General features: G+C 36.0%; 1 protein-coding gene across 1 annotated transcript in view; it reads left to right on the top strand.

Annotated features, from left to right (window-relative positions):
- Positions 1–431: 431 nt before the first annotated feature.
- LOC150085393 (protein Wnt-4-like) overlaps positions 432–26,498 on the top strand; it is a 229,132-nt gene continuing 203,065 nt past the window's right edge. The window contains exon 1 of the mRNA XM_090373197.1: positions 432–661. Coding sequence (XP_090229323.1) covers positions 573–661 — 89 coding nt within the window. The 5' untranslated portion in view covers positions 432–572. The remainder of the gene's footprint in view (positions 662–26,498) is intronic.

Genomic DNA, 26,498 nt, shown 5'->3' on the forward strand with positions numbered 1-26,498 from the left:
TATCACAACACCGTTTGACAACAAGACACAGAGCATGTTACCAAGAGATGGGCCACGTGTAGAGATCTGACATCCTATGCCCACGTGGAGTGACAGAACGCAGGCTCTAGTTCCGCAACTCAGTCACGTGACCGCACAAGGAAAACAACTTCAAGAAAACACCGGAGCACCTATGACCGTAGGCGGCACAACTCCGGCCCGCTACCATTGGCCAGAACTTTTTTCGAACGTAGAACAACATTCGCTGCCCCAATGGTGACCCCTCCGACAGGAATAGCCAGCTGACGACACTCACACACACTTGACCAGCGCTCATTGTAGTGGGAACTGAAGTCGCTACGGGCCGGAGGAGTGTGCCGCACGTTTACCCTTCGCCTTGACTCGCGGAGAGATTGAGTGAGAGAGAGTTTCCCCTTATTAATCCTCCTCTGAAAAACGCACCGACCCTTCTGCCGTGTGTTGAAAGTGATTTTTTCTCCCAAGTGTGCTATCAACAATGCCTTACGGCCGTAGAGGTCCGTGTGTCCCCAAGTGTCGTGAGTGGTGACAACTCCGTCGATTTTCACCGGTACATGATGTGGAATCGAGGCCAAGTCATAATATTTATCTTTCCCCTTCTACTGGCGTCCATTTTCTCTGGCGTCTTCAGCATTCGCTGGATGTAAGTTATTGATGTTTTTATTAAATTATGAATGACTACGTGGTTAATATAGTGAACGGTATTTTAAAAAGAGAGTAATTAGTGGAATGTTATGAATACATTTCATCGAAGTTCTTCTTGGGTCACTTTCTGCCATCATGGTTGCTGATCATAACAGAACACACTTGACATAATTACCAACCCATTTCCTACACAGTCATATTCTATGCAATTACTTGTGCGTAGGAGAAACTGTCACATAAAGCAACCTTATCGATGGTTTTCAAGAGTTGATCTTGTCAACGTGCAGTATAGCCTTGTGCAGAATATGCTCTAGGTACTGAATGACTACTGATTTATGATAATGACTACTAATGATCTGATTTACCTGATTTATATTATTGCGGTTTTTTTTTTACTTAACTTTGACAGGTGGAGGATGAAAATTCATAGATTCCATTTAGACATGGCCATACCTACAGTGTACCAGTTGATTTTGTCTCTGATCATCGGTTTTTTCTATTATTATTTGATCAACAGACGCTAATATTTCGTACACATTTTTGTATGATTTTTCTGCTTGTATCAAAAGACTATTAACAGTGACGAAAGAGTTTCTTAATAGATGCTATTTACTTACGTATTCGTTGACAGGTTGTAAGGAATATTGTGAAATTCGTCAGATTTAAGCACAAAACATTCCTGAACGAATTGCGCTTCATGTTTTGATGCTTTTAAGATACACAATTTGTTGCAAACAAATTGTGTTGCTTTCGAGATGATTGATTTCATTTGAATGCGTCTTCCTTTCTAAGATAATCACAGCTTCTTGAATTTCCGTGTATTACGAGAGAGAGAGAGAGAGAGAGAGAGAGAGGTGGGGGGACCTCTTTTTTATTTATTTTTTCAAAGAATCATATACCTCTTTACTTTTCGTACATTGGACCTCCGTAGACCATTCATTAAATATTACTTAGTTTTTGAAAAGATGAGCCATTTTCAATAGAAGATGGTTTCCAAATTGCATCGGACAGTACATGCCTGGAAAGATTCCATGGGGTAGCTAAAATTTAAACTGAGAACATTAAAGGGTATCAGAGAGGTGAATTAGAAAGTGAGGAAGTGGTTCTTCCTCACTTTCAACAAGAAAACGTTACACTAACATGTCTTTTAAATCAGAGGTAGTTAATGCCTTGAAAAAACGCTTGTTAATAGAAACAGAATTGGAATTAATGTTTTGTTCTCATAAATGTTACCACATATTAATATCATTATGTGACATTACAGTACTCTTTTTTTTTTTTTTTTCTGTGTAATGGAAGAAAATGCATCTTTCTTGTGGTTTAACTGAAGATATTTTGGCCTTCTTTTAACCACGCATATACTTATATGAATTAATTAATACAATCTTCATTATGACTAATGGCCTAAAACAATTTGTTTTACAAATATGTCTTTATCTAAAGAAGAATATTTTTATATATGCCATTAAAGAAATAACCGAAACTCTTTGCATCATATATATAGGTAGGGAAATTCTCATATATGTTCAAATTCATGGACAGTACTAGACATATAAATGTATTTATACGTCTAGTACTGTCCATGAATGAATTAAAATCTACATTTTAATCATCCCTACTTGTTTACATGTAGAGATGATTAAAATGTAGATTTAAAGCTGATTACAATATCTGTCGAATGTGTACCCTTTGCGTAGATAGCGCTTTTGTGAAAGTAATGATCGTCTGTTTATGGAATTTAGAAGTAGGCTTAACTGTCCCATAATTTGAATGTACTTTTGGTTCTTAAGTTTTTATCTTCGGTTTATTTGGCTTAGTCGAACCATACGAGCCATAGAAAAGTATATAGATAATGTCGTCAATAATTTTGTGGCTTTTTCTTATTTTGTCAGTAATTATTCTCAATGTTTCAACATTGAGAATAATTATTGACAACATTAAGAAATTGAACATAACATTGAAAATAATTAAAACCAATTGTGGCTCCAGTACACAAATAATTAGAAACGTTGCATGTTATGGTTGTGGGATTAAGGCAGACTCTTTGCTGATTAAAGTGCATGTGTGTAGGAAACGTAATTTAAAACGTGTCGGTGCCGTGACCAAGAACCCATAGTGGGATGAAGTAATTTACTTTTCAAGCGAGCCGGCGCCTGTTCGTCATTAAGGAGTATATTTTCGTTACTGGGTACCATTCCATCACCAACCCCTCACAGTCCTTTGAAGACCAGCGGTCACTTGTTGCCGCACAGTCTTTCCCAGACGTTTAAGGCGGTAGGGAGGTAGTGGGGGATAGACTGGTTTCAGAAACAAGCCACAAAATATCCACTTAAGAGTTCAGATCTTCAATTTACCCTTTTTTTTTTGTTTCTGTTTGAAAATTCCACGAAGTAGGTAGGTAAGACTAATCCGAGAGTCTTGAAAGAATTTGGATTCACTTCATTTACTGTAATTTGTAAACAGGTCTGGGTTTGTGAGAGATTACAGAGTTGTTCCGCCATTATCAGTTACCACTGGACCGCTAATGGGGCCCTGATTTCTCTCTCTCTCTCTCTCTCTCTCTCTCTCTCTCTCTCTCTCTCTCTCTCTCTCTCTCTCTCTCTCTAATGCATTCCATTAAGGATGGTGCAGACTAGTACTATTCACAGAACTCCCTTTTCCTTCCAAAAACGCCATCTGCAAATCACTGTTATAGTAAAATCGTTTTCCCAATAAAATACAACTTCGAGATGTAGGACTTTTTTTTTTTCTTTTACCTGATTGCGTACAAATGGATTTGTTGCATGCTCACTTTGCAGGCGATTTCGGTTTGCCGACACTCGGCTGTTCATTTAGTTTAAACTAATAGCTCGGAAATGTTATCTGTATGAACGGTTTGGATTTTTAGCAGATGTTTTGTTTTCTAAACATCAATAAACTTTAATTTCACACAGCGCTGCTTTATTTATTTATTTATACCCTCCGTATATATATATATATATTTATTTATTTATAGTTTTACATGAAATAAATACTGTTTTGCTTTTCTGCTGATGGTGATCCACTTAATTGCGGCACCAATGTTTTAAATCTCAGAACTGTCGATAACTATTACTGAAATGATTGTGGTAATAATTAGAATACTTTTTTGATCTTTTGTGGTATCCGCTGGTCTGTAAATATAAAATATCGTCTGCCAGGTACACTGGCAGACGATTATCATTACTATAACGCAAAGTTTAGGAAGTGCTTGGAGTCTAGCAATGCGAAAGGTTTTACGCTTTAGGTTTATGTTTTATTTTTTTAGTTTCATTTGATTTCTAAAATATTCGAAGCTCTTTCAAAGCATAAAATATGTACCTATACAAAATTCACATATGTTCATAAACGTGTCTATCTCATTTTATGGTACGCGATTGAAATAGAAATACTTTCATCTTTACTCGGACTTAGAATAGTAAAAGAACAGTTTCACTAACCAACTTGAATTTAAATAAATAGATAAATTTTTTCTTTATACCTCGGGACGATCACATGAATTCACAAGAGAGAGAGACAATACATGAAACAGCACCGTATTTAACAATCACCGACTTGAACCTCCCGGTCATTAGAATACGTGTACTTATGCAACCTGGCTCCTAACTAGTCGGATACTGTGGCCACAAATTTTATATATCTTGGACTTACTTTTTTTTATATTTTCATAAATATCAATACAAACACAGTTCAGAGAAATTCGTACAAATATAGTTATATAGACTATAATCCCAGCAATCAGAATTATCAAAAGATGTTTGATGAACGTATAGTGATGTTAACTTCATTTAGATCAATAATCACGATAAAAAATAAAATACAGTTACCGACAACACTAACACGTATCTTACAAAGGAGAGGTTGCATTAGTAGCCGCCTTATCAGGGTGGGCTGGAGAGAATTAGATTTACATATTCTTCGTTATCTCAGCTTACGATACCTCGAAAAACTAATAGTGTGATTTTTAGTTGTATTTCATTTCACCTGTCATTTCTGGTACAGGAGTTTTAATAAGCCTTCAGTTCTCGATCTGAAATATTGTGCAAGGATAATTTTTATTAAAATCGAGTGGAGTAGTGTACCGTGTCATTGGCATGTCTAAAGTGTAGTTCAGTAAAACAAGCACATTGAAATAATGGCACCGAAACAATAATGAATTTTGTAAGATAAAATCGACTGTTATTTTCATTTATTTTTTTCTAAAAGCGGTTATATAACGAGGTCACACAAAAAGAGAGGGAAACAGCGTACCAATCACCCTTATGTACAATGCAAGTTTTATGCTCCCATTGTAATGGCATCTTTTTTTTTTAATTGCTCTTTTGCCTTGTTTGTTTATTAATGAGCTTCGTGTTCTTTTTGAGTTTTTCGATAAGATCGACAGACTCTTCGCGTGCAGTTGGAAATTCACGAAGGCCTTATCATTTCTATAGAAGGCAGTACACGTTCGGCTAGAACCGATAGAGAAGGCTAGATTAAAAAGGAACTCCGTTTGCGTTCCCGAAACTTCAGTGTGGTGCTTTTATACCACTTACATGATAATGAAAATGTCATCAAATGTGTCGACATGTTTCAGATCATGGTGTAAGATATATACCCGTAAGTCGTGGATGAGTAATCAACAGGAATTAGAGCACGATGTAGTGTGTGTGTGTTCCATTATCGAACTTTCAGAACGAATAATCTCGAGCTTAACAAGTTGTGATTCAGAAGGCTGTTGTTGGTTTTGGTTTCATGGCTCGTCGTCTTTTAATCCAACTATGCGATGCATTTGCAAACAAGAAAATTCCACCCCTCCCTCTGAAACATGGAGAGTTCCAGTGTTCATTTTAATCGCTCTTCGTCTCCAAACATGAAAAACCTGTGTTCAGAGATCTGAATGTAGTGACTAAATGATGAAATGGGAATACCACTGAAAGAGTTATCAGAGCGGTCACACTCTTGATAATAAATGGCTTAAAAAGGCTTTTGTCTTTCAGATACTTTGAATATTAAAAACAAATCGAACAGTTTCATTCTAGCTAATTCTATTGAACCTAACCTCGCGCAAGAATTTGCTGTGAAAAACGACCTTCTTGCTCCTCACTGGGCGGTCCAGAGAACCTGACTCACTCCAATCGAGCCACTCTCGTATTTAGGAGGGGCATCCGACTACTGAAGAAACATATAAATGAATCACTTTATTTCCTTAATACGATTCGTATATCGTATTTTACTCGAAGGTTAAAAATCCTGTCTTATGTAATATCCATATTGCTAGAAATTTATGAGCATTATAAGTGATCAGCGTACACGTTTAGTAACTGTGTATTTCCGTATACCTATCTTGTTAAACGTTCGCTAACTACTGAAATATTGATATCCAGACAATGTTCAGATTTCTCTTCTAAAATTATCTGTATATCAGTTTTATATTAACTGAATGCATAACCAATATGTCTATAGCTAATTAGAATTTCACTGGAAAATTTCAAGGGATATTATTTGGAAAATTCCTCGTGTGACTCAGATACTTTGTACATAGCCCATGAATCACTCGATCCCTAAGTTTTTACTATAATAGTCGTCTACCCGGGTTTGTTATCACTTTAAACAACAAGCAACGGTGGCGACTCTTTTGTCCCTAAAAATAACATCCCCCAATGAAAATAACTGTCAGATAACTGAAGATCTCCTCAAGTACTGATATTCCTTTTAACAGCAGCGCTTCAAACACTTCCCTTTTTTTCTTGCTTTCTTCCGGGTACACAAATCGAAATGCAGTTTTCATGTAGCACTTTATTTTCAATAAATGTTTATTTGAAAATGCATTTACTTGGAATGTTAATAGCACAAAATAACTTGCATGTCATTACTGTATTGTCAGAAAAATGAAATTTATATTCAGGATCGGTCCGTGAGGATTACTAGTACAATTAATATGAACTTCTGTTTTGTCTTCAAAATAAATACTTTTTGATCTAAATAAGTCGGTTATTTAATATTTATAAATAAGCGTAAATAGTTGAATACTTCTCATTATATACCTCCAAATAAGTGCATATGTTTTTATAACAGTGTGAAGAAAATTGTTTTACTAAGGATACAAAAAAGGAAAATTAAAAAAAAAATATTGATTTTTTTGTCTGCCATCCAAAATACAGAATAATTTAAATCTGGCAATCAGTAGACGTTTTGGGATGCATGGCATCGCTTTAATTTATGTAATGTTTTCTGGGATGCATTCATCATTTAGAAGTTTAATTTCCCTTTATATATATATATACTTCTATTTTAGGTTTTCAGTTAATTCCAATTCAGTTTAATTAATTCGTATTGCATATGATCAAATTGAACGAACGTAGAACTTGTTTTGAAGATTAATTATATCCAGTAATTCTTACTTTACCGCAAGAATTGAATAAGGCATGATTTCATACTGAATTATTTGAATGGTTCTGTTTATGCTATGTACCGAAGCATGTGTCGACATATAAGTGACGCTGGTATTGCATAAATACTGAAGATAATATGAACCTTTGAAAAACACATGCACACACACTGTACTTTTGATGTCATTGATTTATACTCTCTCTCTCTCTTCGTAAAATGATGAGGAGAAAACAACGCCCACATAGAAGTCAACTTTGACGACCTGTGCTTTAGTAGCAGTTTCGATTTCTGTAATGAAAACTGCAATATTCGATTTTAACAGTTTTATCTATTTTTATCTTTCAGACAGTTACAAAATAATATACTGTATAGTGTACTCTTGATTAACTGAGTCTCTACGGCCCACGAAAGTTCAAGTTAGTCTAAGTGGAACAATAAAAACAAATACGTGATATATGTTAAAGTGTTGTTTGTTTACGTTTTGTAATGTTTACTTTCTGCTAAAAATTCGAACTGTTTATTTTCAATAATCCTTAATTTTTACTGGTGTACGGTTAATTTTAACATTCTTCTCAGGTTTTTTTTTTTTTAAATTGGCGTGGATCATGTTAAAATGGCAAATAATATTTCTTTCTCTTGAACAAAAATAACTTCAGTTCTTCAATAAACTTGAAAAAAAAAAAAGGTTACTATATACTGTCAACTGTAATGAGTCTCGACTCAACTGCATGAAATAGTAAAGAGATGCCGCGCTCGCCGACAGGATGATGTTTCATAAATTTAAAAGCATCATCTTGCCCATTGTAAATTTAAAAGCATCATCATCTTGTATACAGCACCATTCGTAGAAGACAACCCAAGGGAAAAGGAAATCTCGCCGTTTGCCCTTTTCAAAAAAAAAAATTATCTCTGATCTTCTTACGCTATAGTACAGTAGTATACTTTTATAAATATGAGTATAGTATATAAATAAATTTCCGTTTTTGCCAGATTTACGAGTTTTTGTTTCATATCACGATTTAACTGCGGTTTCGATTATTCAGATAAATTTATTTTCCAACCACTCCGAATAATGAAGAGTCTGCTACATTTTTAGCTTTCATCAATTGAAAATAAAGAGTTCGAATTTTTAGCAAAAGTTTATTTTTAACAGTCGCTTTGCCAAATCTAATTAGAAAATGTAATGTGAAAAATCGGATGCTCAGTTTCGCAAACTTTATCAATTTCTTAAAAACTGTACTGTTTGGTTTCATTTTATCATATACAAGCCTTACATTTTTACTTGATCGATTTTACTTATATGTCATTTTATTGTCTATATACAGGGTGTCCGTAAATGATGTTTCCGATTTTGATATATTTTTTATTCAGAATTACTTCAAGCTATACTCATGAAACACCTACCAGCTGAAATATCAATTCAATAAGTTTTATAAAGGTACATAAAGTCATTGGTAAAGTTCAGTGTGGGCACCATGAGTAACCCGAACGATATCATAGCGATATTCAATCTCCTGCCACACGCTGTGCTTCATTTCGAGATCAATTTTACCAAAGGACTCTGTGATCCGTGCCTTCAGCTCCTGCAATATTGTTGGTAGTGGAGGAATGTACACATTGGCCTTCATTGTCCCACAAAAAGAAATCCAGATTTTGTTGCATGAAATGCTAACACATAGAACGCTTTCTCCGGCCCGGTCGCCATTTTGCCATTCTGGCGAATGTAGTGCTGCTTAGCAGGTAGAATACAAAACTGGCAGTCGAGTGCCAATTTAAAAAACTTATTGAATTGATCTTTCAACTGGTATGTGTTTCATGAGTGTAGCTTGTAATTCTGAATTTAAAAAAATATCAAAATCGGAAACATCATTTACGGACACCTTGTACTATTTTTATTTCAACATCTACATATATTTTATAATAATTAACTTTAGTAAATAGTTTATATCTTGTAGAACAGTACACTTAATTTTGTTTCTCTAGTATGGATCCAGTTTGCTGTCCATTTACCTAACTGTGTTTAGGTTTTGTATAAAATATGCTTCTCTTGATTTTTATTGCATAGCATGACATCTTCTCGTATTGTATGCAAAACTAGAAAGAGTAAATAATTTATTATCGGGTACATTTGGGATTTTCTTAGAGAAAGAAACAGGTATCACAACTGAAATGTTGTGATTCTTGTTGCTTTCTCTGAAGAAATTTCCTTACCATGGATTTTTTTTTTTGTCGACATGTCTATTTTACCAAGTGTTAGTATATTAAAGCTTATTTTGGCAATAATTTCTCACTTATTTTTTCCGATGTCCTCTCATATATAGCAGTGTGGAGAAAATTATTATTTACAATTTCTTATTTACACCTGCGATATTGCATTGCTGACTTGCAAATTTTCTCTAATATCTGCATTTTTCTGCTGACCAGTTTTATAAATCTGAAGAAATGACATACAAATTTCATTTGTACTGCTTCTAGCTTTTGACTCTTCTTTCTTTAATATCCATGTTTTACTTCTTTGATTTGTAATTTTAATAGCTCAAGGAAATTTAGAGCAAGCGCTTTTAGGCATACGAGAGCTATAAAATAATACGTAAGGACAGTAATATTTTATAGCTGTCAGGAGGTGGATGCATTTATGTAGCAAACTTTTGTAGGCACTATGTACATAACTGACTTTTTTTTGCCAACCTTATGTACAGTCATATAATTTTTATTTAATGTCTGTTGCTATCTATCTTAACATTTTTTTTTATTATTTCATTTAATTTATTATATGTTTGCAGTTTACATTTAAATTCATTTTTGTACTCTGCTATTACATACCCCAAATCCAGACACTTGTTTTTGTTATAAAATTTTCATATTTCTTGGTTTATGCAATACAGTTTGGAGTTCGTCTTGACTTACCAATAAATGCTTGATTATCTACACATAAAATTGTTTTACTCTTGACTTATCTGCAGTTAATATTTCCATTTAATTTTTTTCGTTCTTCTATTGCTTTATTAATCTAGATGTTGAAAACTAAGTTGAAATTCTGCCGCGGTGTTTTGTACTTTTGTTTGAATTTGTTCTGATGTCAGGCGCAACCGTAGCTACCTGTATTATTATTATGGGCGCGATTAGCCCACTGGTTACGATGACTGGTTACCGGATCACCAATATCATGAACCCGCGTTCGAATCCTGTGCAAAAAAAAAAAAAAAAAAAACGCGTGGGATAAAAAAAAAACGCGAAAGTCGTTTCATCGGACATACCTTCTCAAGGTCGAAGGACGGTTGAGGCAGAGAGCAGCGCCATCTGGTATCGCTCCCAATAACTACCACCCACCATATTATTATTATTTGTTTTTTGGCCTCGTGGGTAGTACAGCTGATAGGATTGCTGGTCTTCGTGGGTAGCACAGTGATATCGTCACCGTCCTCCCCACCCGGGTGGAAAAGGCCCGGATTCGAATCCCGCCGATGACGCGAGGAACTTTAGTGGGCTTTTTTTCACTCCGTGGCTGAGTTAGTCGGTCTCAGACGTAGATAGGAAGATTTTTTTATCCCCTAGAAACTAGGGTTTCTTCGTCCAGCAAAACAGGCAAATCGACCAGAGAACACACGCAGTTTACAGATAAAATAAATATACTGTATGTTTTAATGTAATCATTTACAGGGAACCCTAATATCATAATTTGGTTTTTTTTTTTTTTGATATGATTGCTGTGCTCCCCACACCGAATGGAAAAGGCCTGAGTTCAAGTTCTGTCGATAATGTGAGGAATTTTTATGGGCCTTTTTCACAGCTTGGCTGAGTTAGTCGGTCTCAGGCGAGGGTAGCATAGTTTTTTCTCCCGGAAACTCGGGTTTTTCGTCCAGCAAACAGAAAATCGACCTCATAACACGAAATTTACAGACAATATATACACGGAGCAATATGGCCTTTGTCGCTGACGCTCCTAAAATCCTGCCACAACACTACATCTGTATGTTGTTCTATTCATGATCCACTCCCTGGACAGCAGTACGCTATGGTATGTTGCTATTGTTCCTTCCTCTTGTATGAAAAAGGCCTAGGTCCAAATTCCATCTCCAGCGGAGTTATTTTTTATGGACTGATTTTCATACCCTGGATGTATTAATCGGTGTGGGCAAGTTGTACTGTATCATTTTTTTTTTTTTTTTTTTAAATCTGGAAACTTGGAATTTTCATCTCGAAAACAGGCATACTGATTATACACGCAAAGACATGATCTGTTCACGTTTCGTGACCTTAGGTGCCCCGGCGCTTATTTTAAATCAGTGCTTCTCAAAATTTTTGTTATCTAAACTACTACTTAATGGTAACTTCCCACTGAGACGTTTCTACAAATGGTGATTTTTACAATTAGTATGGCGATTCTCATCACACTATGCTTCACTTGAAATGTCTTCATGCTCCATATTCTGAATGCTACTATAATGTAAACCCCATCCAAAAATCTAATAGATGCCTGTATGCTTGGATAACGTTTTATTGCATTTATTTGCTAACTTTATTTATTGTAATAGGTGAGGAGGAAGCCAAATAGGTGGTTTATTTTATTTAATTAATTTATGTATTTTTGGATGGTACATCAAATACCCTGGGCTTCCTTACACCACATGACTAGTGTACATATTCCATAATACTTCTCGATTAAAATTATCATAAGAGTTTTTTAATAATTTTCTGTAGTAAACGTATCTTGCATTATTCCTGTAATCAAGATAATTATAATGGAATGAAGACAAAATTTAGGTTTACCTAAATGTAAACTCCTGGTAGATAATACAAGAAAATTACCGTATTTAGTGGTCACGTGGGCCCGAATTCAAAGAGCGTTTCCCTTCTGAATATCTCTCTCTCTCTCTCTCTCTCTCTCTCTCTCTCTCTCTATTTACAAAAACGTTGTTACCAATCTTGTCACATGTATCCACGTTATACTTACTAATCTTGATAAAAGTAAACAAATCCCTTAGGTAGAATGATCTCAACTTTTTAAAGTTGTTAAATTATTCTCTGATGGTGTAAAACTCTATTCTCTGATGGTGTAAAACTCTATTCTCTCTCTCTCTCTCTCTCTCTTTCTTTGTGGCCGAATTATTCGGTCTCGGACGAACGTTCCCCTCCCCGCCTTCTCCAAAAAAAAAGGGGGGGGGGGATTTTTCAACAAGCTAAACAGGCAGATCAGCAAAAGAACATATCCAATTTACAGGCACAACACATGAGTGCCTCATGGCCTTTAGTTGCCTTGCCGTAAAATCAAAACCGCAACTAACCCTACATCCATTCTTCTTTCGACTTTAAGTCGTGTTAATCACTCGTTTTCTGTTATAGTTAACTATTTTGAAATCTTAACATCTGTATAACATGAACTCTAATTTTTTTATACTTAGTATACCAGTAATCTTCACTCTTTCGTTGTTTTGACCATTTCATAATGTTTTCCTTAAACTGTTCTGATTTTAATTCATTATTTTATCTTCGGACTAATGTCCTATATTTCCTTGTTTTATACTCCAGACCGCTTTTGCTTCCAGTCTCTGTTTCCACATTGTGCTTAACTTGTTTCATTTTTCCTTTAACCTGTTTTGGTACAAGTTCCTGATGCTGTTTTATTCGAATAGGTGTACTTTAAAGCCGCTTGTCATTCGGCATTATTTATTATTTTTTCGATCGCTTTTCTATTTCCTTATGTGAAATTAAAATTTACTTTCCGATAGCACGTGATCATTATCGATCCCATTGCCCCTGCACTTTATAATTGTGTCTCTGATATTATGTTTTAATTTTTTTGTTAATAGTGATATAATAGATAATTTACCTGGTTCCTTCCGCTTCCCATTTACGACGCGTGTGTCTGTGTTATTCTTGTGTCAATAAACTTTTTATGTATTTCAGATTAATTAAAACACAAAAATCGGTTAATGCCATACCATTATTATTTTTCGCTAATTTTCCTTTCAGTGCAGCTTATTTTGATGTTCATCTTCTGATGTTTAAGCTTACTGTTATATGTTCGTATTTTCCCAATTCTTTCTTCAATTCATTAGTTTTTATGTCTAGGTTCTGTACAGCACCATGTTCCTATTTTTCATTTTAATTCCTTGTCTCGCCCCCATCTATATATAAATCATATAAAGGTATCCGCCCAGTTAAACTATTTCCGTCCTTTTTAGGAACAATTTTCGAAATGCGCGACAAATTTCCAGGTAGTATGAATTGGTAAATAAATCCAGCAGGAACCTCATTTTTAAGAAATGTGTAGAACTTTATTGCCGACCGGGCTAGCCGGGTGGGTAAAGTGCCTGTCTGGCAACCTAAAGGTTGTTGTTGTTGTTGTTTTTTGGTTTTTAGGAGCATTAGCAACTAAGGCCATATTGCTCCGGGGATATGCGGTGGTCATTCCCGACCTTTCCGCATCCTCCGTATTTGGTGGTGACGGGCTCGAACCCCGGTCTAATCAAGAAGCGTGTGCTACGCACTGATGCTCCTTCCCACCTGGCTACGGAGGCGCCTAACCTAAAGGTCGCGGGTTCGAATCCCGCCTCGGGCTTGGATCAAAGTACTGCAAAAACCTTGGGAGGTGCATTATGGCCACAGAAGCTGATGCACCAATAACTACCAAACAAAAAAAAAAAAAAAAGAACTTTATTGTGTTGCATCTTGGGGGTAATTATGCAGTCAGACATTAAATTCTCTGAGCAGTGCAGACATGCTGCCAGGATAGCTGATGGGGTTTTGTCAATCAATGATATACAGAAACTTTGTTAGTAGGGATGAGGAAGTGATCCTTATCACTCCATGGTCTTATCCCTTTGTATAAGGCCATGGTTGCATCTTGAGTACTCTATACAGATCTGGAGGCCTCACTTTAGGAAAGATGTAGATCTGTTGGAACGGGTGAAGAGAGAAGGAACCAGATTGGTGAAGGGAACAAAAGGGTGCTCTTACCTAGAAAGGCTTCGGTTCTGTAAATCGCAGCGTCTCGAGACCAGGCACCTGTGGGGAGATATGATTGAGGTGTTTAAAGCCTTGAATGGATTGAGTAAGCTGAATGTTAATTTGCTGAATGTTCTTCCACTTGCTGAGACCACACACACACATGAGGGGGCATAAATTTAATTTGAGGAAGGAATGTTGCAGGATGGATGTGCGGAAAATTTGCCGTCAGCCAGCGGGTGGCTGATTTTTGGAACAGGCTTCCATTTGTTGTTCTGGAAGTGGATGGGTTGAATGAATTCTAGGGTGAACTAGACAAATTCTTGGAGGGTACGGATGGGTGAACTGTTTTTTTTTTTTTTTTTGTATAAACTTGCTTTCTTGCATCATTTGCCATTACTACTACTACTTTGTTTTTAATGACTACATTGATACCACGGGTTGCAGTAATAAAACCATGGGGTGTTCAGATAGTTTCACATTTGAGAGAAACATTATGACATCTTTCAATCAATAATGTTTCCCCCTTAGAGAATGCGTTAGGAACAACACATATGCACACCTCTATAGCCCTCTTTGTTGAAACTATAACTATTTTAGTTTTATCAGCTATTGCTGTTTACAGTTGGTACTGCATTATATATATATATATAGGTGGTTAATGCGAGGTGCAGTAGTGCATGTGTTGAATTTACTGTGATTCCAGTCCACGTGATCGCTTAATACTTTACTGTAATATTCTTGTATTCTATATCTTGTAAGCTTTTTTGACCATATATGGACGTTACAGAGTGTAAATTTATTTTAATTGACAGTTGGCTCGGAATTAGTTATGTTTGCTGAACAATGAGTAAACAGTATGAGCTAACGGAATTTTTAGAAGAGAATAACAGTGGAGAAAATGTCTGTGCGTACTATTGCTCTGGAATTAAACATAAACAAGTTGACAATTGGCAACTTGCTGATAAAATAGAAGTCCAGAGGCAATGCTGAAGCAAAAAAAAAAAAAATAAATAAATAAAGCCAGGTAGGCGTAAACTACTGACTGACAGGAGCCTATGTTGTGCCGTGAGACGACTGATTACCTAACTTGCCATCATAGGTGCGAGTGGCCACAGCCAAACCTATAAGTTTTTCCACAACACTTGGGAGAATTGTTACCATGAATTTTTACTGAATAATTTCAGACCACAGTCATTTCATAACAAAAAACAAATGCACACCGAATCTAGTCTGATGGGCGTGTTTGGAGGTAGGGATGTCATGGTATGAGGTGTTTCTCGTGGTATGGACAAGGTCCGCTGGTCTCAATGCCTGGACCCACGAACATTGCATCCTACGTTGATGTTCCGAACGATTCTGTGTGCCCCACATTGTGGCAATTTTATGGCAGTGCTCGATGACAGTGCTCGATGTTACAAAGGATCTAGAACGCGTGGTTTGAAAAGAATAACACGAGAACATTGTTGTGGACTCACAGAGCTTGACCTCGACCCAATTTAACCTTTAGGCTGAATTGTAACGCAAAATTAGGGCAAGGGCACTGCAGTAATCTTTGTTAGTGCAGCACACGAATGCAAGGATGAGCACAATACCAGCAGCTTTAGTGAAATATCTTCCACGACACATTGAAGTAGGCATGAGGCAGTACGGGTGCACCAACAAGCTATTGATTTATTTCATTAAATTCTTGTTTTCTTCAAATTAATTAGTAATGTGTTAGCGTATTAACATATTGCGTACAACTGTAGAACTATACAAATACTGTACTACTTCTATAGTCTTGTTCTAATTAAAACCGCTTATAAAGTATTAATGAAGATATGCCTGTGGGGGGAAGGAATGTAACTTAGCTTCTTGCATTGTTTTCTAAGGAAGGTTTATTTCTAAGATTTCATTTTTCAAGGTTTATTTTTCGCCTTCCTGTACTTCGCGAATTTGGTTTTTTACACATTTATTTGTATACTGTGATAAACGCTGAATTTGTATACTGTGTTATAAATTAGTAGGGTAGCCACTGCTGCTAAAAAAAGTATTATTCTAAAGTTTTTAGTAATAGTAGCACTATTTCAGCTTATTCTGAAACATTTTTTTCTCTTCTTTCTCAAGATGGAGAAAATTTTATGGTCTTTCTCATATTGTGGCTAAGTTAAGCCAGTTTCCGGAGAAGGTTTCACAATTTATTTCCGGGAAACTCCGGTTTTTCATTTTGCAATACATATGCAAACTGACCATAGGTACGTGCAATTTACAGCTATCGTTGATTTTTTAGTTGTTTCGAGCGTAAAAGCAAAGAATCAATCTCGCTTTCTAGAATCAGATTAGGATTTTCAGAGAATGTGATGAAGTCGGTTTAGAAATTGTTCGAATTGAGTTGGATGCAGCTTACTTACTGTGTGTAGAATTCTACTCCACACAGGAACAATTTCAGCAGTAAAACGATCTTACGAAATTTTTATGGGACCCTAATCTCAAATTAGTATTAGTAGAGGCAACATAATTCAAGGAGGCAAAGATTATACAGCACCAGACAAATTTTTATGGGGACCTAGCATGTGTTTTTGTCTTTTATTGCTATAGCTAGAATTTCTGGTTGAAACAAAAAGTACACACAGTATCTCGAATTTCTCAAAGATTAATGAAATATAATATATATCATTAATTTTGAGATTAATAAAATCTTAAGAAATTTGCTGATTTATACTTTTGATTGGATTTGTTTCTAAAGAAATACCCATGGTAATAGTGAATATTATTGAAAAACGTGAAAAATACAGACTGGTGTTTGGCAGCTAATCTATACTTGAATGAGAACAAATTTCATGCATCTTATAAGTTGATCCATTTTTTTCACAGCCATCTTTGGAATCATACCCAATGGTGTAATACAGTAAAATATGTACCCACTGTCTACTTTTTAAATTAAATTATTTCTGCTCTTTCCTTTTAAATTTACATTGCAACATTTTATTACACTACACAATAAACTGGAAAGAAAGCGGTGAGCGTATACAGTACGCTGTCCGAAGGTAAACTTCGTAAGGTCTAGTCTAGTCTACTATTCTTCTCTAAAATTTTATAGTGTCTAAATTTTGACCCGGTTGCAGCCGTAAACATCCGCCTACCTTATTCGAAGGTTGACTTATATGCCGAAATATACGTGAATCGCTGAGGAAAGGGAATATGAAAATTTAGTCGAAAAATAAGACAGAATTAAGAATACTTTAGGCCAACAGAAAATAGTTTAGGTAAAATAAAAGACAACATTTTTAAATACACATATTTAGTTGGAAAAAAAATTCGACTTAACTTTTAAAAGCAGAAAGACCTGAGATATTAAAGAGGGCACTACCCTCCTGCCAACCTAATCGTAGTAATTGCAGTAAGTTAGTATAAAGATTATTACCTCGTGCTGATCTAAAGAATTTTTCTCATGGTTTTGTATCTTCATATTTTTGTAAACTGGATTTGTTTTTATTTATGCGCGTAAGCCAAGAAATTTCACAATAATTAGTTTAAACGTGAAGGAAGCCAATAGAAACAATTATCAGCGCAATTTAAAATAATTATAATAAATTGCATGGGGCGTAACAGTCTCACACCTTAAAACTATTGAGACGTATAACACAATCCATCATTCATGCGAGTATATTATGCCTACCGAGAATAGAATAACGGAGCTATAAAAGACTAGTTTCAATTTATCGTAAAGTCTGAAAAGGAAATTTATAGTCCTGACGACTTTGTGTATATGAAAATTTTCGTATAAATTGCCAAACTACAAATCATTTTTCGATAAGGACATCATCAAAATTCATAGCACGCGATTCTCTTTCAATAAAGCAGCTTTTAATTCGCTGGAATCTGCATTCAATGAGTGTACGCTCAGGTAGGCGTGTTAAACTTTTGTACCAATTGTACAATATGACGGGTTCCCTTCTCCACTTACAAAGGAGCGTATAAGACTAAGGTCTCAAACCTACTTATCAATGCCAGGTGCTGTCCCTTACGGTAATTTTTGCTAAGGCGTGTCCTCTTAATTATGGTTCCCGACTTCTGTCGTTCATAAAATGCCCAGTTCTTGGAAGTCTCAGCTTCACGTAGCAATTTTCAAATGGTTTATTTCTTTTATTTATTTATTTTTTTTACTTTCGCTTATCTTGTATGTGTGTGTGAAAGAGAGAGAGAGAGAGAGAGATAATTTATTTTAAAATGCAATAGTTAGAATGATAACTGGTTATTTCGGACAGAAACAATCCCCAAACTTTTAAAAACAGCTTAGTAATTTGCGTAATGTCAAAACTATATATCAAATGCTGCTCACATCTATTGATTATACTAAAAAACGAAATAATTGATATTCTGTTTGTCTTGCATGAAAATTTCTTTCGTCCTGTTCCAGAAAATAAATAGATCCGCAAATCACAGGTGATGGGAAAATATACAGAATCTAAAGAAACAAAGCCAGATAATAGCATCTGTTTGGTGTCACCTAAGTTCCTTAATGGAACTGTATCGGAATGTGCATATACAAATGCTCTGTACGTTAGTACTTTTCGTTTTCATTAGAGTTAACAACTATTTTTAGTATTCTGTCTGATCTTAACAGCAGTATTTTTTGGGAGGGATTATAAGAAAAACAGTAATTAGCGGTTAGTGGCATCTTCAACTTGTAGAAGTGCTTTTCCTGGTGCGAATCACCATAAATAGGAGAATGGACGACACAGCTAGTTTCCATTCCAGCGAGATTGGTAAAACAGATTATCAAACACAAAATTGATTTCCATTTAATAAAAACTGCAGCCATTATCATCTCACTGCAGGATGGAAGCCTCCTCAACAATTCATGCTGAGGGAAATGGACCATAATCTGCCACGCTGGTCCAGTGCGAGTTGGCAGTTCGACCGTATTTAGCAGTGAGGGGCTTGAATCCCGGTCTACTCAAACAAAGAGCGTGTGCTACTGCACTCCCGCTCCTGATCACACGGCTACGGAGGCCGTTTAACAACACATTAATTCCAAGAAATTCTTTCGCGTTCACTTATAAATCAAAGAAACTTATAAACCAATGCCAAAGAGAGGTTACAGGGACTGCCACCTCTAATTCCGTCATGGCGGTTGAGAACTATTGCTGTGAGTATATGGGTGTGTGGTAAAGTAGCCAGATTTCCTGAAGCTCAAAGCGATGTAGCTCAGAATTTAATTTTTTGTCCTTATAACGCACCCATTTTAAATATTCGCTGCCATTATAAATTGTGCAAACTACTTGTTACTTGATACTGGAAAATACATACAGTACCGTATATATGTAGTTAACGTTTAATAAGTACTGTATAAAAAAAAAATTACTGTTGCGGTGAGAGAAATGATGCAATGTACACTACCCAGCAAAAAGTATTCTCGGCTACCTCCCCAATGTAATGAACGGTACGAGAGCAGGAGCAGATCGAAAATATACAGATAATAATTCTGCTTATAAATTAGATATTATCTAAGAAGCAGAATAAGCCAAGGCAAGAAGCTTAATCATCTGATTCCATATAATGACTTATTCATTGCATTCGGCAGGTACACGTTTTAACTTCGCAAAGTCAGCCGTGCAGGCGTGTGCAAGTGATCAGGTAGGCAAAAAAAAAAAAAAAAAGAAAGAAAGAAAAGAAAGAAAAGAATCGCTGATCCTTGTAGAAAGCAGCGAAAGCAAAACCGAGCAACGTCCTTGGAAAATATTATGTTGAAGTTCCTAAGTTTCTAGTTGATTTAAAATGTTTTCGTTCTGGACGGTGTGTTTCCTTCCCACCTCCTTAAATCACTAATGGACAAATTGAAACCATCCATAATAAGACATTCTCTCTTGCTCACCTGTTCTGTTTGCATGCAGAGGTTGTCATCATAATCAGCCTGTCTGTAGATTACTTCCACTCTCTAATTTCACTTTTCAATTGACTTACGCACATAGGCATTCTATATTGGCATGTGCAATTTCTGAATCTGGGAAAATGTTCGTTGCGCTCAGGTTACTTTGATATGAAGAATGACCCCCCCCCCTTCCAAAATACACTGCACGTGCAATATTGAAATTCATCATTCGTTACTTCTGGGTAACGCACGTTTCCATTAACCCTATTGTGACAGCGTTAGTTGTCCAGCCCAGGAGTTCAGATTCACTCATTTTATTGACGACACTCGCGACATTCCCTGTATACACATTTAAGACTGAGTGTTCTTATATAGTTTACTCCCCTACATCCCCTTTGAAGTTATTTAGGCTGGTTTCTCTAGCATTAGTTTCCCACTCATTTTAAACGTCGCTACCACCAGAACACCTTTACTAATATTAACTTTTGTAGCCACATACAATAATTCTTGAGATGTGTGTAAGCATTACGTTGACTTATATCATAAGATGAATAAATGCCATATTATCCTTTCCCTCCTGCCTAACTAGTAGTTTCCCTGAACATTAAGGTCCCCTCAGTGATATTGGCAAAGATCCTTGTTCCACTTTTGTTCAAATGTGTTTTTTCTCTACAAATTGGGTTCTTTCTACCTCAAGTGCGGGCTACACCACGCCATATAACTGTCGAAGTGTATTGCGCTGACAGTGAAATTCAGAGGAGGTCATGTGTCCCTTGATCGGAGTAGGACCATTGGTTGTAGAGCCAGAATAGTACCTATAAACCATTAATGGTGTTTGCACTACATCAGGACATCTTGAACAATTCCGTAGCGCCTACACTTCAACAGTTATATGGAAATGGGCCTTCCATGTTTCAGCACGATAATGCCTCACCTCATACAAGAGAGCAGTGTGAAAACCTGGTTTCAGAAACACGAAGTTCAGCAACTCACCTGGAGAGCCAGAATTCAGACTCAAACCCAGTGGAACACCTCTGGTATGAAGTAGGACATAGGATCAGGGCACACCCAATATGTCCCCTTCCACAGATTGAACTTAAAATTGCATTGAAGGAGGAATGGACACAGATCCTGCTGCCTGATACAGGGAACGATACTGAGGAGGAAAAACAATGCGAAGGTCACTCACTAGATTTCTCTCTGCTGACTCATCCCATAATATGAAAATGGAGTGCGTAGGCCTAGTAATTGTTCTTCAACTGTTTGTTGTTCTTTTTCCTTCTTATTATAGCTGAAAGTGTTTCGCGGTAGGCCGACTCTCTCATCGGAGCCAAAATGGAACCTAAATCTTATTGATTTTTTTGAATTTATTTATTTTTTAAATTAAAGCTGGTGTTTTTTTCCAAACACGATGGTGTATTTCTTATTCTGATACTTTTGGTAGGGCAGTATGCATTGGTTAGGGCATATGTAGTAGAAAAGCTTAGATACAATCCACCTTAATAGAACAGAAATAAAAGTGAATCCTGAACGAGATGTCTTATGATTATACTAGAGGTATGTTTTTCAGGGATATCCAGCAAGCTAGTAATCAAATCAGACATGTTTCAAGGCAGCATTCTGCTGAAAAAAAACATAACATGGTATCTCTGTGTATCTAACAACGATATACTGGCATCAAAGGGCCACGATTCTAAAGAGTTAAAAATGAAATTGTGGGCTGTAATGAATTCAGAAAAAGCAGGACAAAAGTTGGGACAGTTAGTAAAGAGAAACGAATGCTAAAACTGTGGTCCTCCCTCTCCAAATTTGGGATGATTGATTAGTCCTAGAGTTATCGATGAGAATGATTTCAGACATTAATAATTGTATTCCATTATCAAATGTATTGATCAGGTTTCCTCTTGTTTTCCATATTATTTATTATTGCTCATTATAAAACAGATTCGTCAGAGAATTCAAAAAGGACTTCAGTATTTGAATATTTTCAGAGGTCAACACACACGGAAGATCAGCAATTTCTGCTCAGAGGAAGTCAGCTGAGTTTGATAACTTTCTAACATTTTGCGTATCTGTTGTTAAATCGGTACTTTCACCTTTCGAAAGCAGTACATCTCCAGATCTGATTAACTTTTTGTAATCACGAGTCAATTTTCTACACGGACAACAGCTCTGATATTAAACTAATGCACACGGACACGCACCAACAGCTACGGTTGCAAGAAATATTACTTAATAACACTCACGTTTCTTCACTTCGAAACTCGTTCTTTCTTTAGTGGCTATCTCACAATCTGAGGCACGAATCACGACTCGATGCCGAGATTTTGCACCTTTTACTAGATTAAATTAATCGACTGTAACGTTCCCACCCACTTCCCCGGAAATAAAATTGCACCCCAGTTTTGTTTACCGAAAAAACAAAAAAACAAATGCTATTTTCTGAGAAACATTTTTTATATTTGTGAACTTGAATAGATGGAACGATAAAAGGTTCATTTACTGTGCACGATTGAGAATTCACGCTTGCGCCCTTTCCTGCTCTCTCTCTCTCTCTCTCTCTCTCTCTCTCTCTCTCTCTCTCTCTCTCTCTCTCTCTCTCTCTCTCTCGCAGACCAACTTGTCAACTTTCTGCCATGTTTTTGACGCATTTCGGTACCTGGTGCAGTAACTCCCCTCCCTGAAATATTTTCTTCCCTTTCACAACTGCGGAAGTGCATAAACACGGCTAGTTTCACGGTTTTGGGTGGTAGATTGAAAAATAAATCGAAATCTCCATATGAACAATGGATATGCATCATAATTAGACTTTGTTGATTATCAACACTTATTCATGCGAGTCAAGGGTGTTCATAGCGGGTTCTTTCATTTGGCGAAACTGGGACAATTTTAATACACACTGACCTGAACATTTGCTTGTGAAAACGTTAGTTATTCTAGAAAGCTCGTATCTGTTTCTAAAATTAAAAGAAAAAAGCAACAACGGATTAAATCGGAACACAATTGGATGTCAATTGTTTATTGTTATATGCTGTTCCTTGAATTGTTCGAATAATGGTGTTTTTGGATGATTCAGATTCGAAAATCCGAATTTCAACAATTGATTCAACTGAATAGACATAAAAATGTTCAAAGAAAATTGACATTTTAATGACATAAGAAAAACGAAAAAAAAAAAAAAAAAAGCGTTAATGTTTTATTATTTGCCTGCCAATCACGAAGTGTTTAGGAAAATATACCGGCACGCTGCCACTCATATTAATTTATATTATAAAAAAGTATTTTTTTTTAATTTAAAAACAAATTCGTTTAAAGGCCACATTTAGCTTAAAAATTATATGTAATTGTGCGAAAAGTTAATGCAGTAAAAATTTCTATAGTTTTAGTTCAACTTATGTTCCACGTGCGCCGGAAAAGGTTACGTTGCTGGTCTATATATTGTAGGTACACTATATATTGTAGGTACACTCTATGACGGAAAAGATGTTGTTGAGGTCTTGAAAAAGGAATTTGAACCAGATGTATATGTGACTTGTTAAAGAAAACATAATGAAAGAATGTTGATGTTATCATATATATATATATATATATATATATATATATATGATAAGCAACTATTATGTTTTCACAAGTAGACGACAAAGAACTGTTATAAATGCTATTACTGTGGGCTAGTGTCATGAGTAGAGTTCTCTTAGGAATTCATTTTGTTCTTTATTTCTGACGTTCATTCACATTGTTTGGAAAAGACTTGAGTTTGATTCCCTTCACTGATCTGAAGTTCAGAAATACCTCCCTTCAAGACAGGAGGAACGTTCACGTTTTTTTTTTTTTTTTTCCACACCGTCTCCAAGCTAGTTGGAAGACACAGAGAGAGAGGTCTCGTCTCTCTTTTCCCACGGATACTCGAGTTTTTCATCCAGCAAACAGACAATCCTCCCATAGAATACCTCCGCGCAAATAACAAGTCTGATGTAAAAGAATGAAAGAATGTTGATGTTATCAACTACACTGACAGGGCAATTTGGTACAACCGAAGTCATAGGAGCCGAATCCTTCTACTGTTTTTTGGAGTCTCCTGTGAGAAACAGTTTCGGTATACTTATCGCTCCATTAATTAATAAAAATTATGGATATGTTTCCTCAATCTCCTTTTAAAGCAGCACATCCAAAATTGATTAATTATTACCCGTTACCTAATTACCTATTCTAAACTAAAATGTTGTTTTGCAAGACAAATGTCCAAAATGATAGGCTGGAAATGCCTGTGATTGTACTTTATTTTCACGATTACCAAGTTACTAAAGTTTTTAAAACAAATATTGATACAACAGAAGCAGTGAGTGAGAATTAAGGAACCAACTGCAGGAATCACTTATGGCAGTATGAAAATATTAAGAATAACTATAATAATGTACTATGAGTATGAGGGATGTAGAAAACGTGCTGGCAGTATACTGCAGTGTACTCTCTCTCTCTCTCTCTCTCTCTCTCTCTCTCTCTCTCTCTCTCTCTCTCTCGAGTAGGAGTCGCATAGTAGGCTATATATAAAAGGAAATAGGAGTTCAGTATTAGTAATTTCGTTTAACTTTCCTTGAATGAGAAAGTTCTTTCGCTGGATGAACAAGTGTGAAAAAAAAAAAAAAAAAAAAAAAAGGTCATATTAGGGTTAGCCGAAAATAATCTCATCCGCCTATATTTCCAAAAACTGCGTGTGTTTTCTGGTCGCGTTGCCTGTTTTTCTGAACCTGAGTTTCCTGGTGTAGAAACCTTATTATCCTCATTTGAGACCTACTAATACAGCCACTGAGTAAAAACAGTTCATAAAAGTTGCTCGTATTATTTTTTTCTCGGTATAGGGCGACGGTGTTTATAACCACTATGCTACCCGCAAGGGCTAGAGAAATGTTGGTGCATACTGTACGTGCACTGAGCCATGTTTATAGAACAAGACCGGTGCTCTTCGATAAAGGCTGAAGTATTACTAGGACCAAACGCAACAAACTGGTTCCATGGTTAGCATGTAGCATATTGGCATAATGTATTTTCTGTGATACTCTGACTAAATGGGAAATATCGTTTCGATGTGGACATGTATGACAAGGGTATCATGTGACTTGATAATGGAAAGTTTTTTTGCAGCTTTAACATTCGAGAATTCTTGAATTACGATACTCTCAACCACCACCTTTTCTCTGAAATGAGTTCACGTGACTTTGTTCCACAAGATGAAGGAGCCACTCAGAGGTCAATGCTTTTGGGCAAGACAAGACACGCCGCGAGCAGTAGATTTCTCCATCTCTTCAACAAAACCAGGCAACTGAGAGTATTGTACTTCTCCAACATGATTGAGACAGATTTTTACAGGAGGCCGGGGATCACTGGTAATTCAATTATCGAATACCTGTAAATAAAGTTGGTAGTCCTACAGAAGATGCATTTCCACTACTTTTCGAACAGGCCGCGTAACTAGACATGGTGACTCACCAAGAAAAATGTATTATTTCTTTTTATTGTTGATAATTACCAGTAGCTGTTATTACATTTTATCAGTTAACAAATAAGTTATGAACACTTGCAATAGTAATATACTGTATTTTTCTAACATCTGACGACTGAACTCCTGAATATTGATGTGGATTCCAAGTCGCAACAGTTTAAGTGTCTTAATGTTAAGTCCTGGCCACAGGCCAAGAATATACTGCCTGTATATTTGCTACCAAGTATCGTACATCCAGGCAGTAAAGATTGTTTTCAGTTTTGATATTTCGTGTGTTTAAATTTACCTTCAATTTTGCAAGTAATATCATGAATATTAAACAAACATGAGAACAGGAAGAGTTTTACATAAGACTATTTATTCATTCTGAGAAGTTTTATGGACGATAATAAGTTGACGTTTATTTTGTAAAGCATACGTTTCTTGAAATTATAAGCAAATTAGTTATGCAAGGCTGTTATAGTTATAGTTATAAAATGTTGCAATACGTATATGCAGGTATAAACGCCCCTTATTTGATGAAAGTGTTCTCTTTGTTTAAAAGCGCAGCCGATTATGTATGACGCTGCTTTCTAAATACAAGTGAAAGAAAGAAAAAGAAAATGAAACGGAATTTTATTTCATCTGAAAAGCTTTCCATAGTCCTTTGTTTTCATTGATCATTAGTGTTTCGAATTAAGACTTTAAAAAAGTTGATTTCGCCAACTCTGCGTGACAGCCTTGAAACAGTTTTTTTTTTTTTTTTTTGTATATGACCAAAATCACTTATCGATACTCCTACGGGTAATTAGCACTCTCTTAACGAAAACCGCCTCTACAGATGCCCACAGGTACAAAGGTAACCTATTCGTTCTTCCATCTCGCCGTTCTGAATATTATATTTATTATAATAGAAACAATTTACGTTTTAAAATGTAATTACTGCATGTTCTTGTCATTTGCTTTTAAGGCTATTTTTATTTTTAACGACCTCTGGTGCCAGAAGCAAGCATCATTTTCATTTAATTTATGAAGATAAGTAAAAGTGCTGCAGAGCTCTTCAAGGCCAAGTTCAAAATAAATTTTGAACAAGTTGACAGCTGCTCGTGAGGTAGGGGGAGGAAAAAGGGGATAGCGTCTTACGTCCTTGGCTACCTATGT

This window comes from Mastigoproctus giganteus, chromosome 5, assembly GCF_048544385.1.
Source record: "Mastigoproctus giganteus isolate SK-2022 chromosome 5, ASM4854438v1, whole genome shotgun sequence".
Lineage (NCBI taxonomy): Eukaryota > Metazoa > Arthropoda > Arachnida > Uropygi > Thelyphonidae > Mastigoproctus > Mastigoproctus giganteus.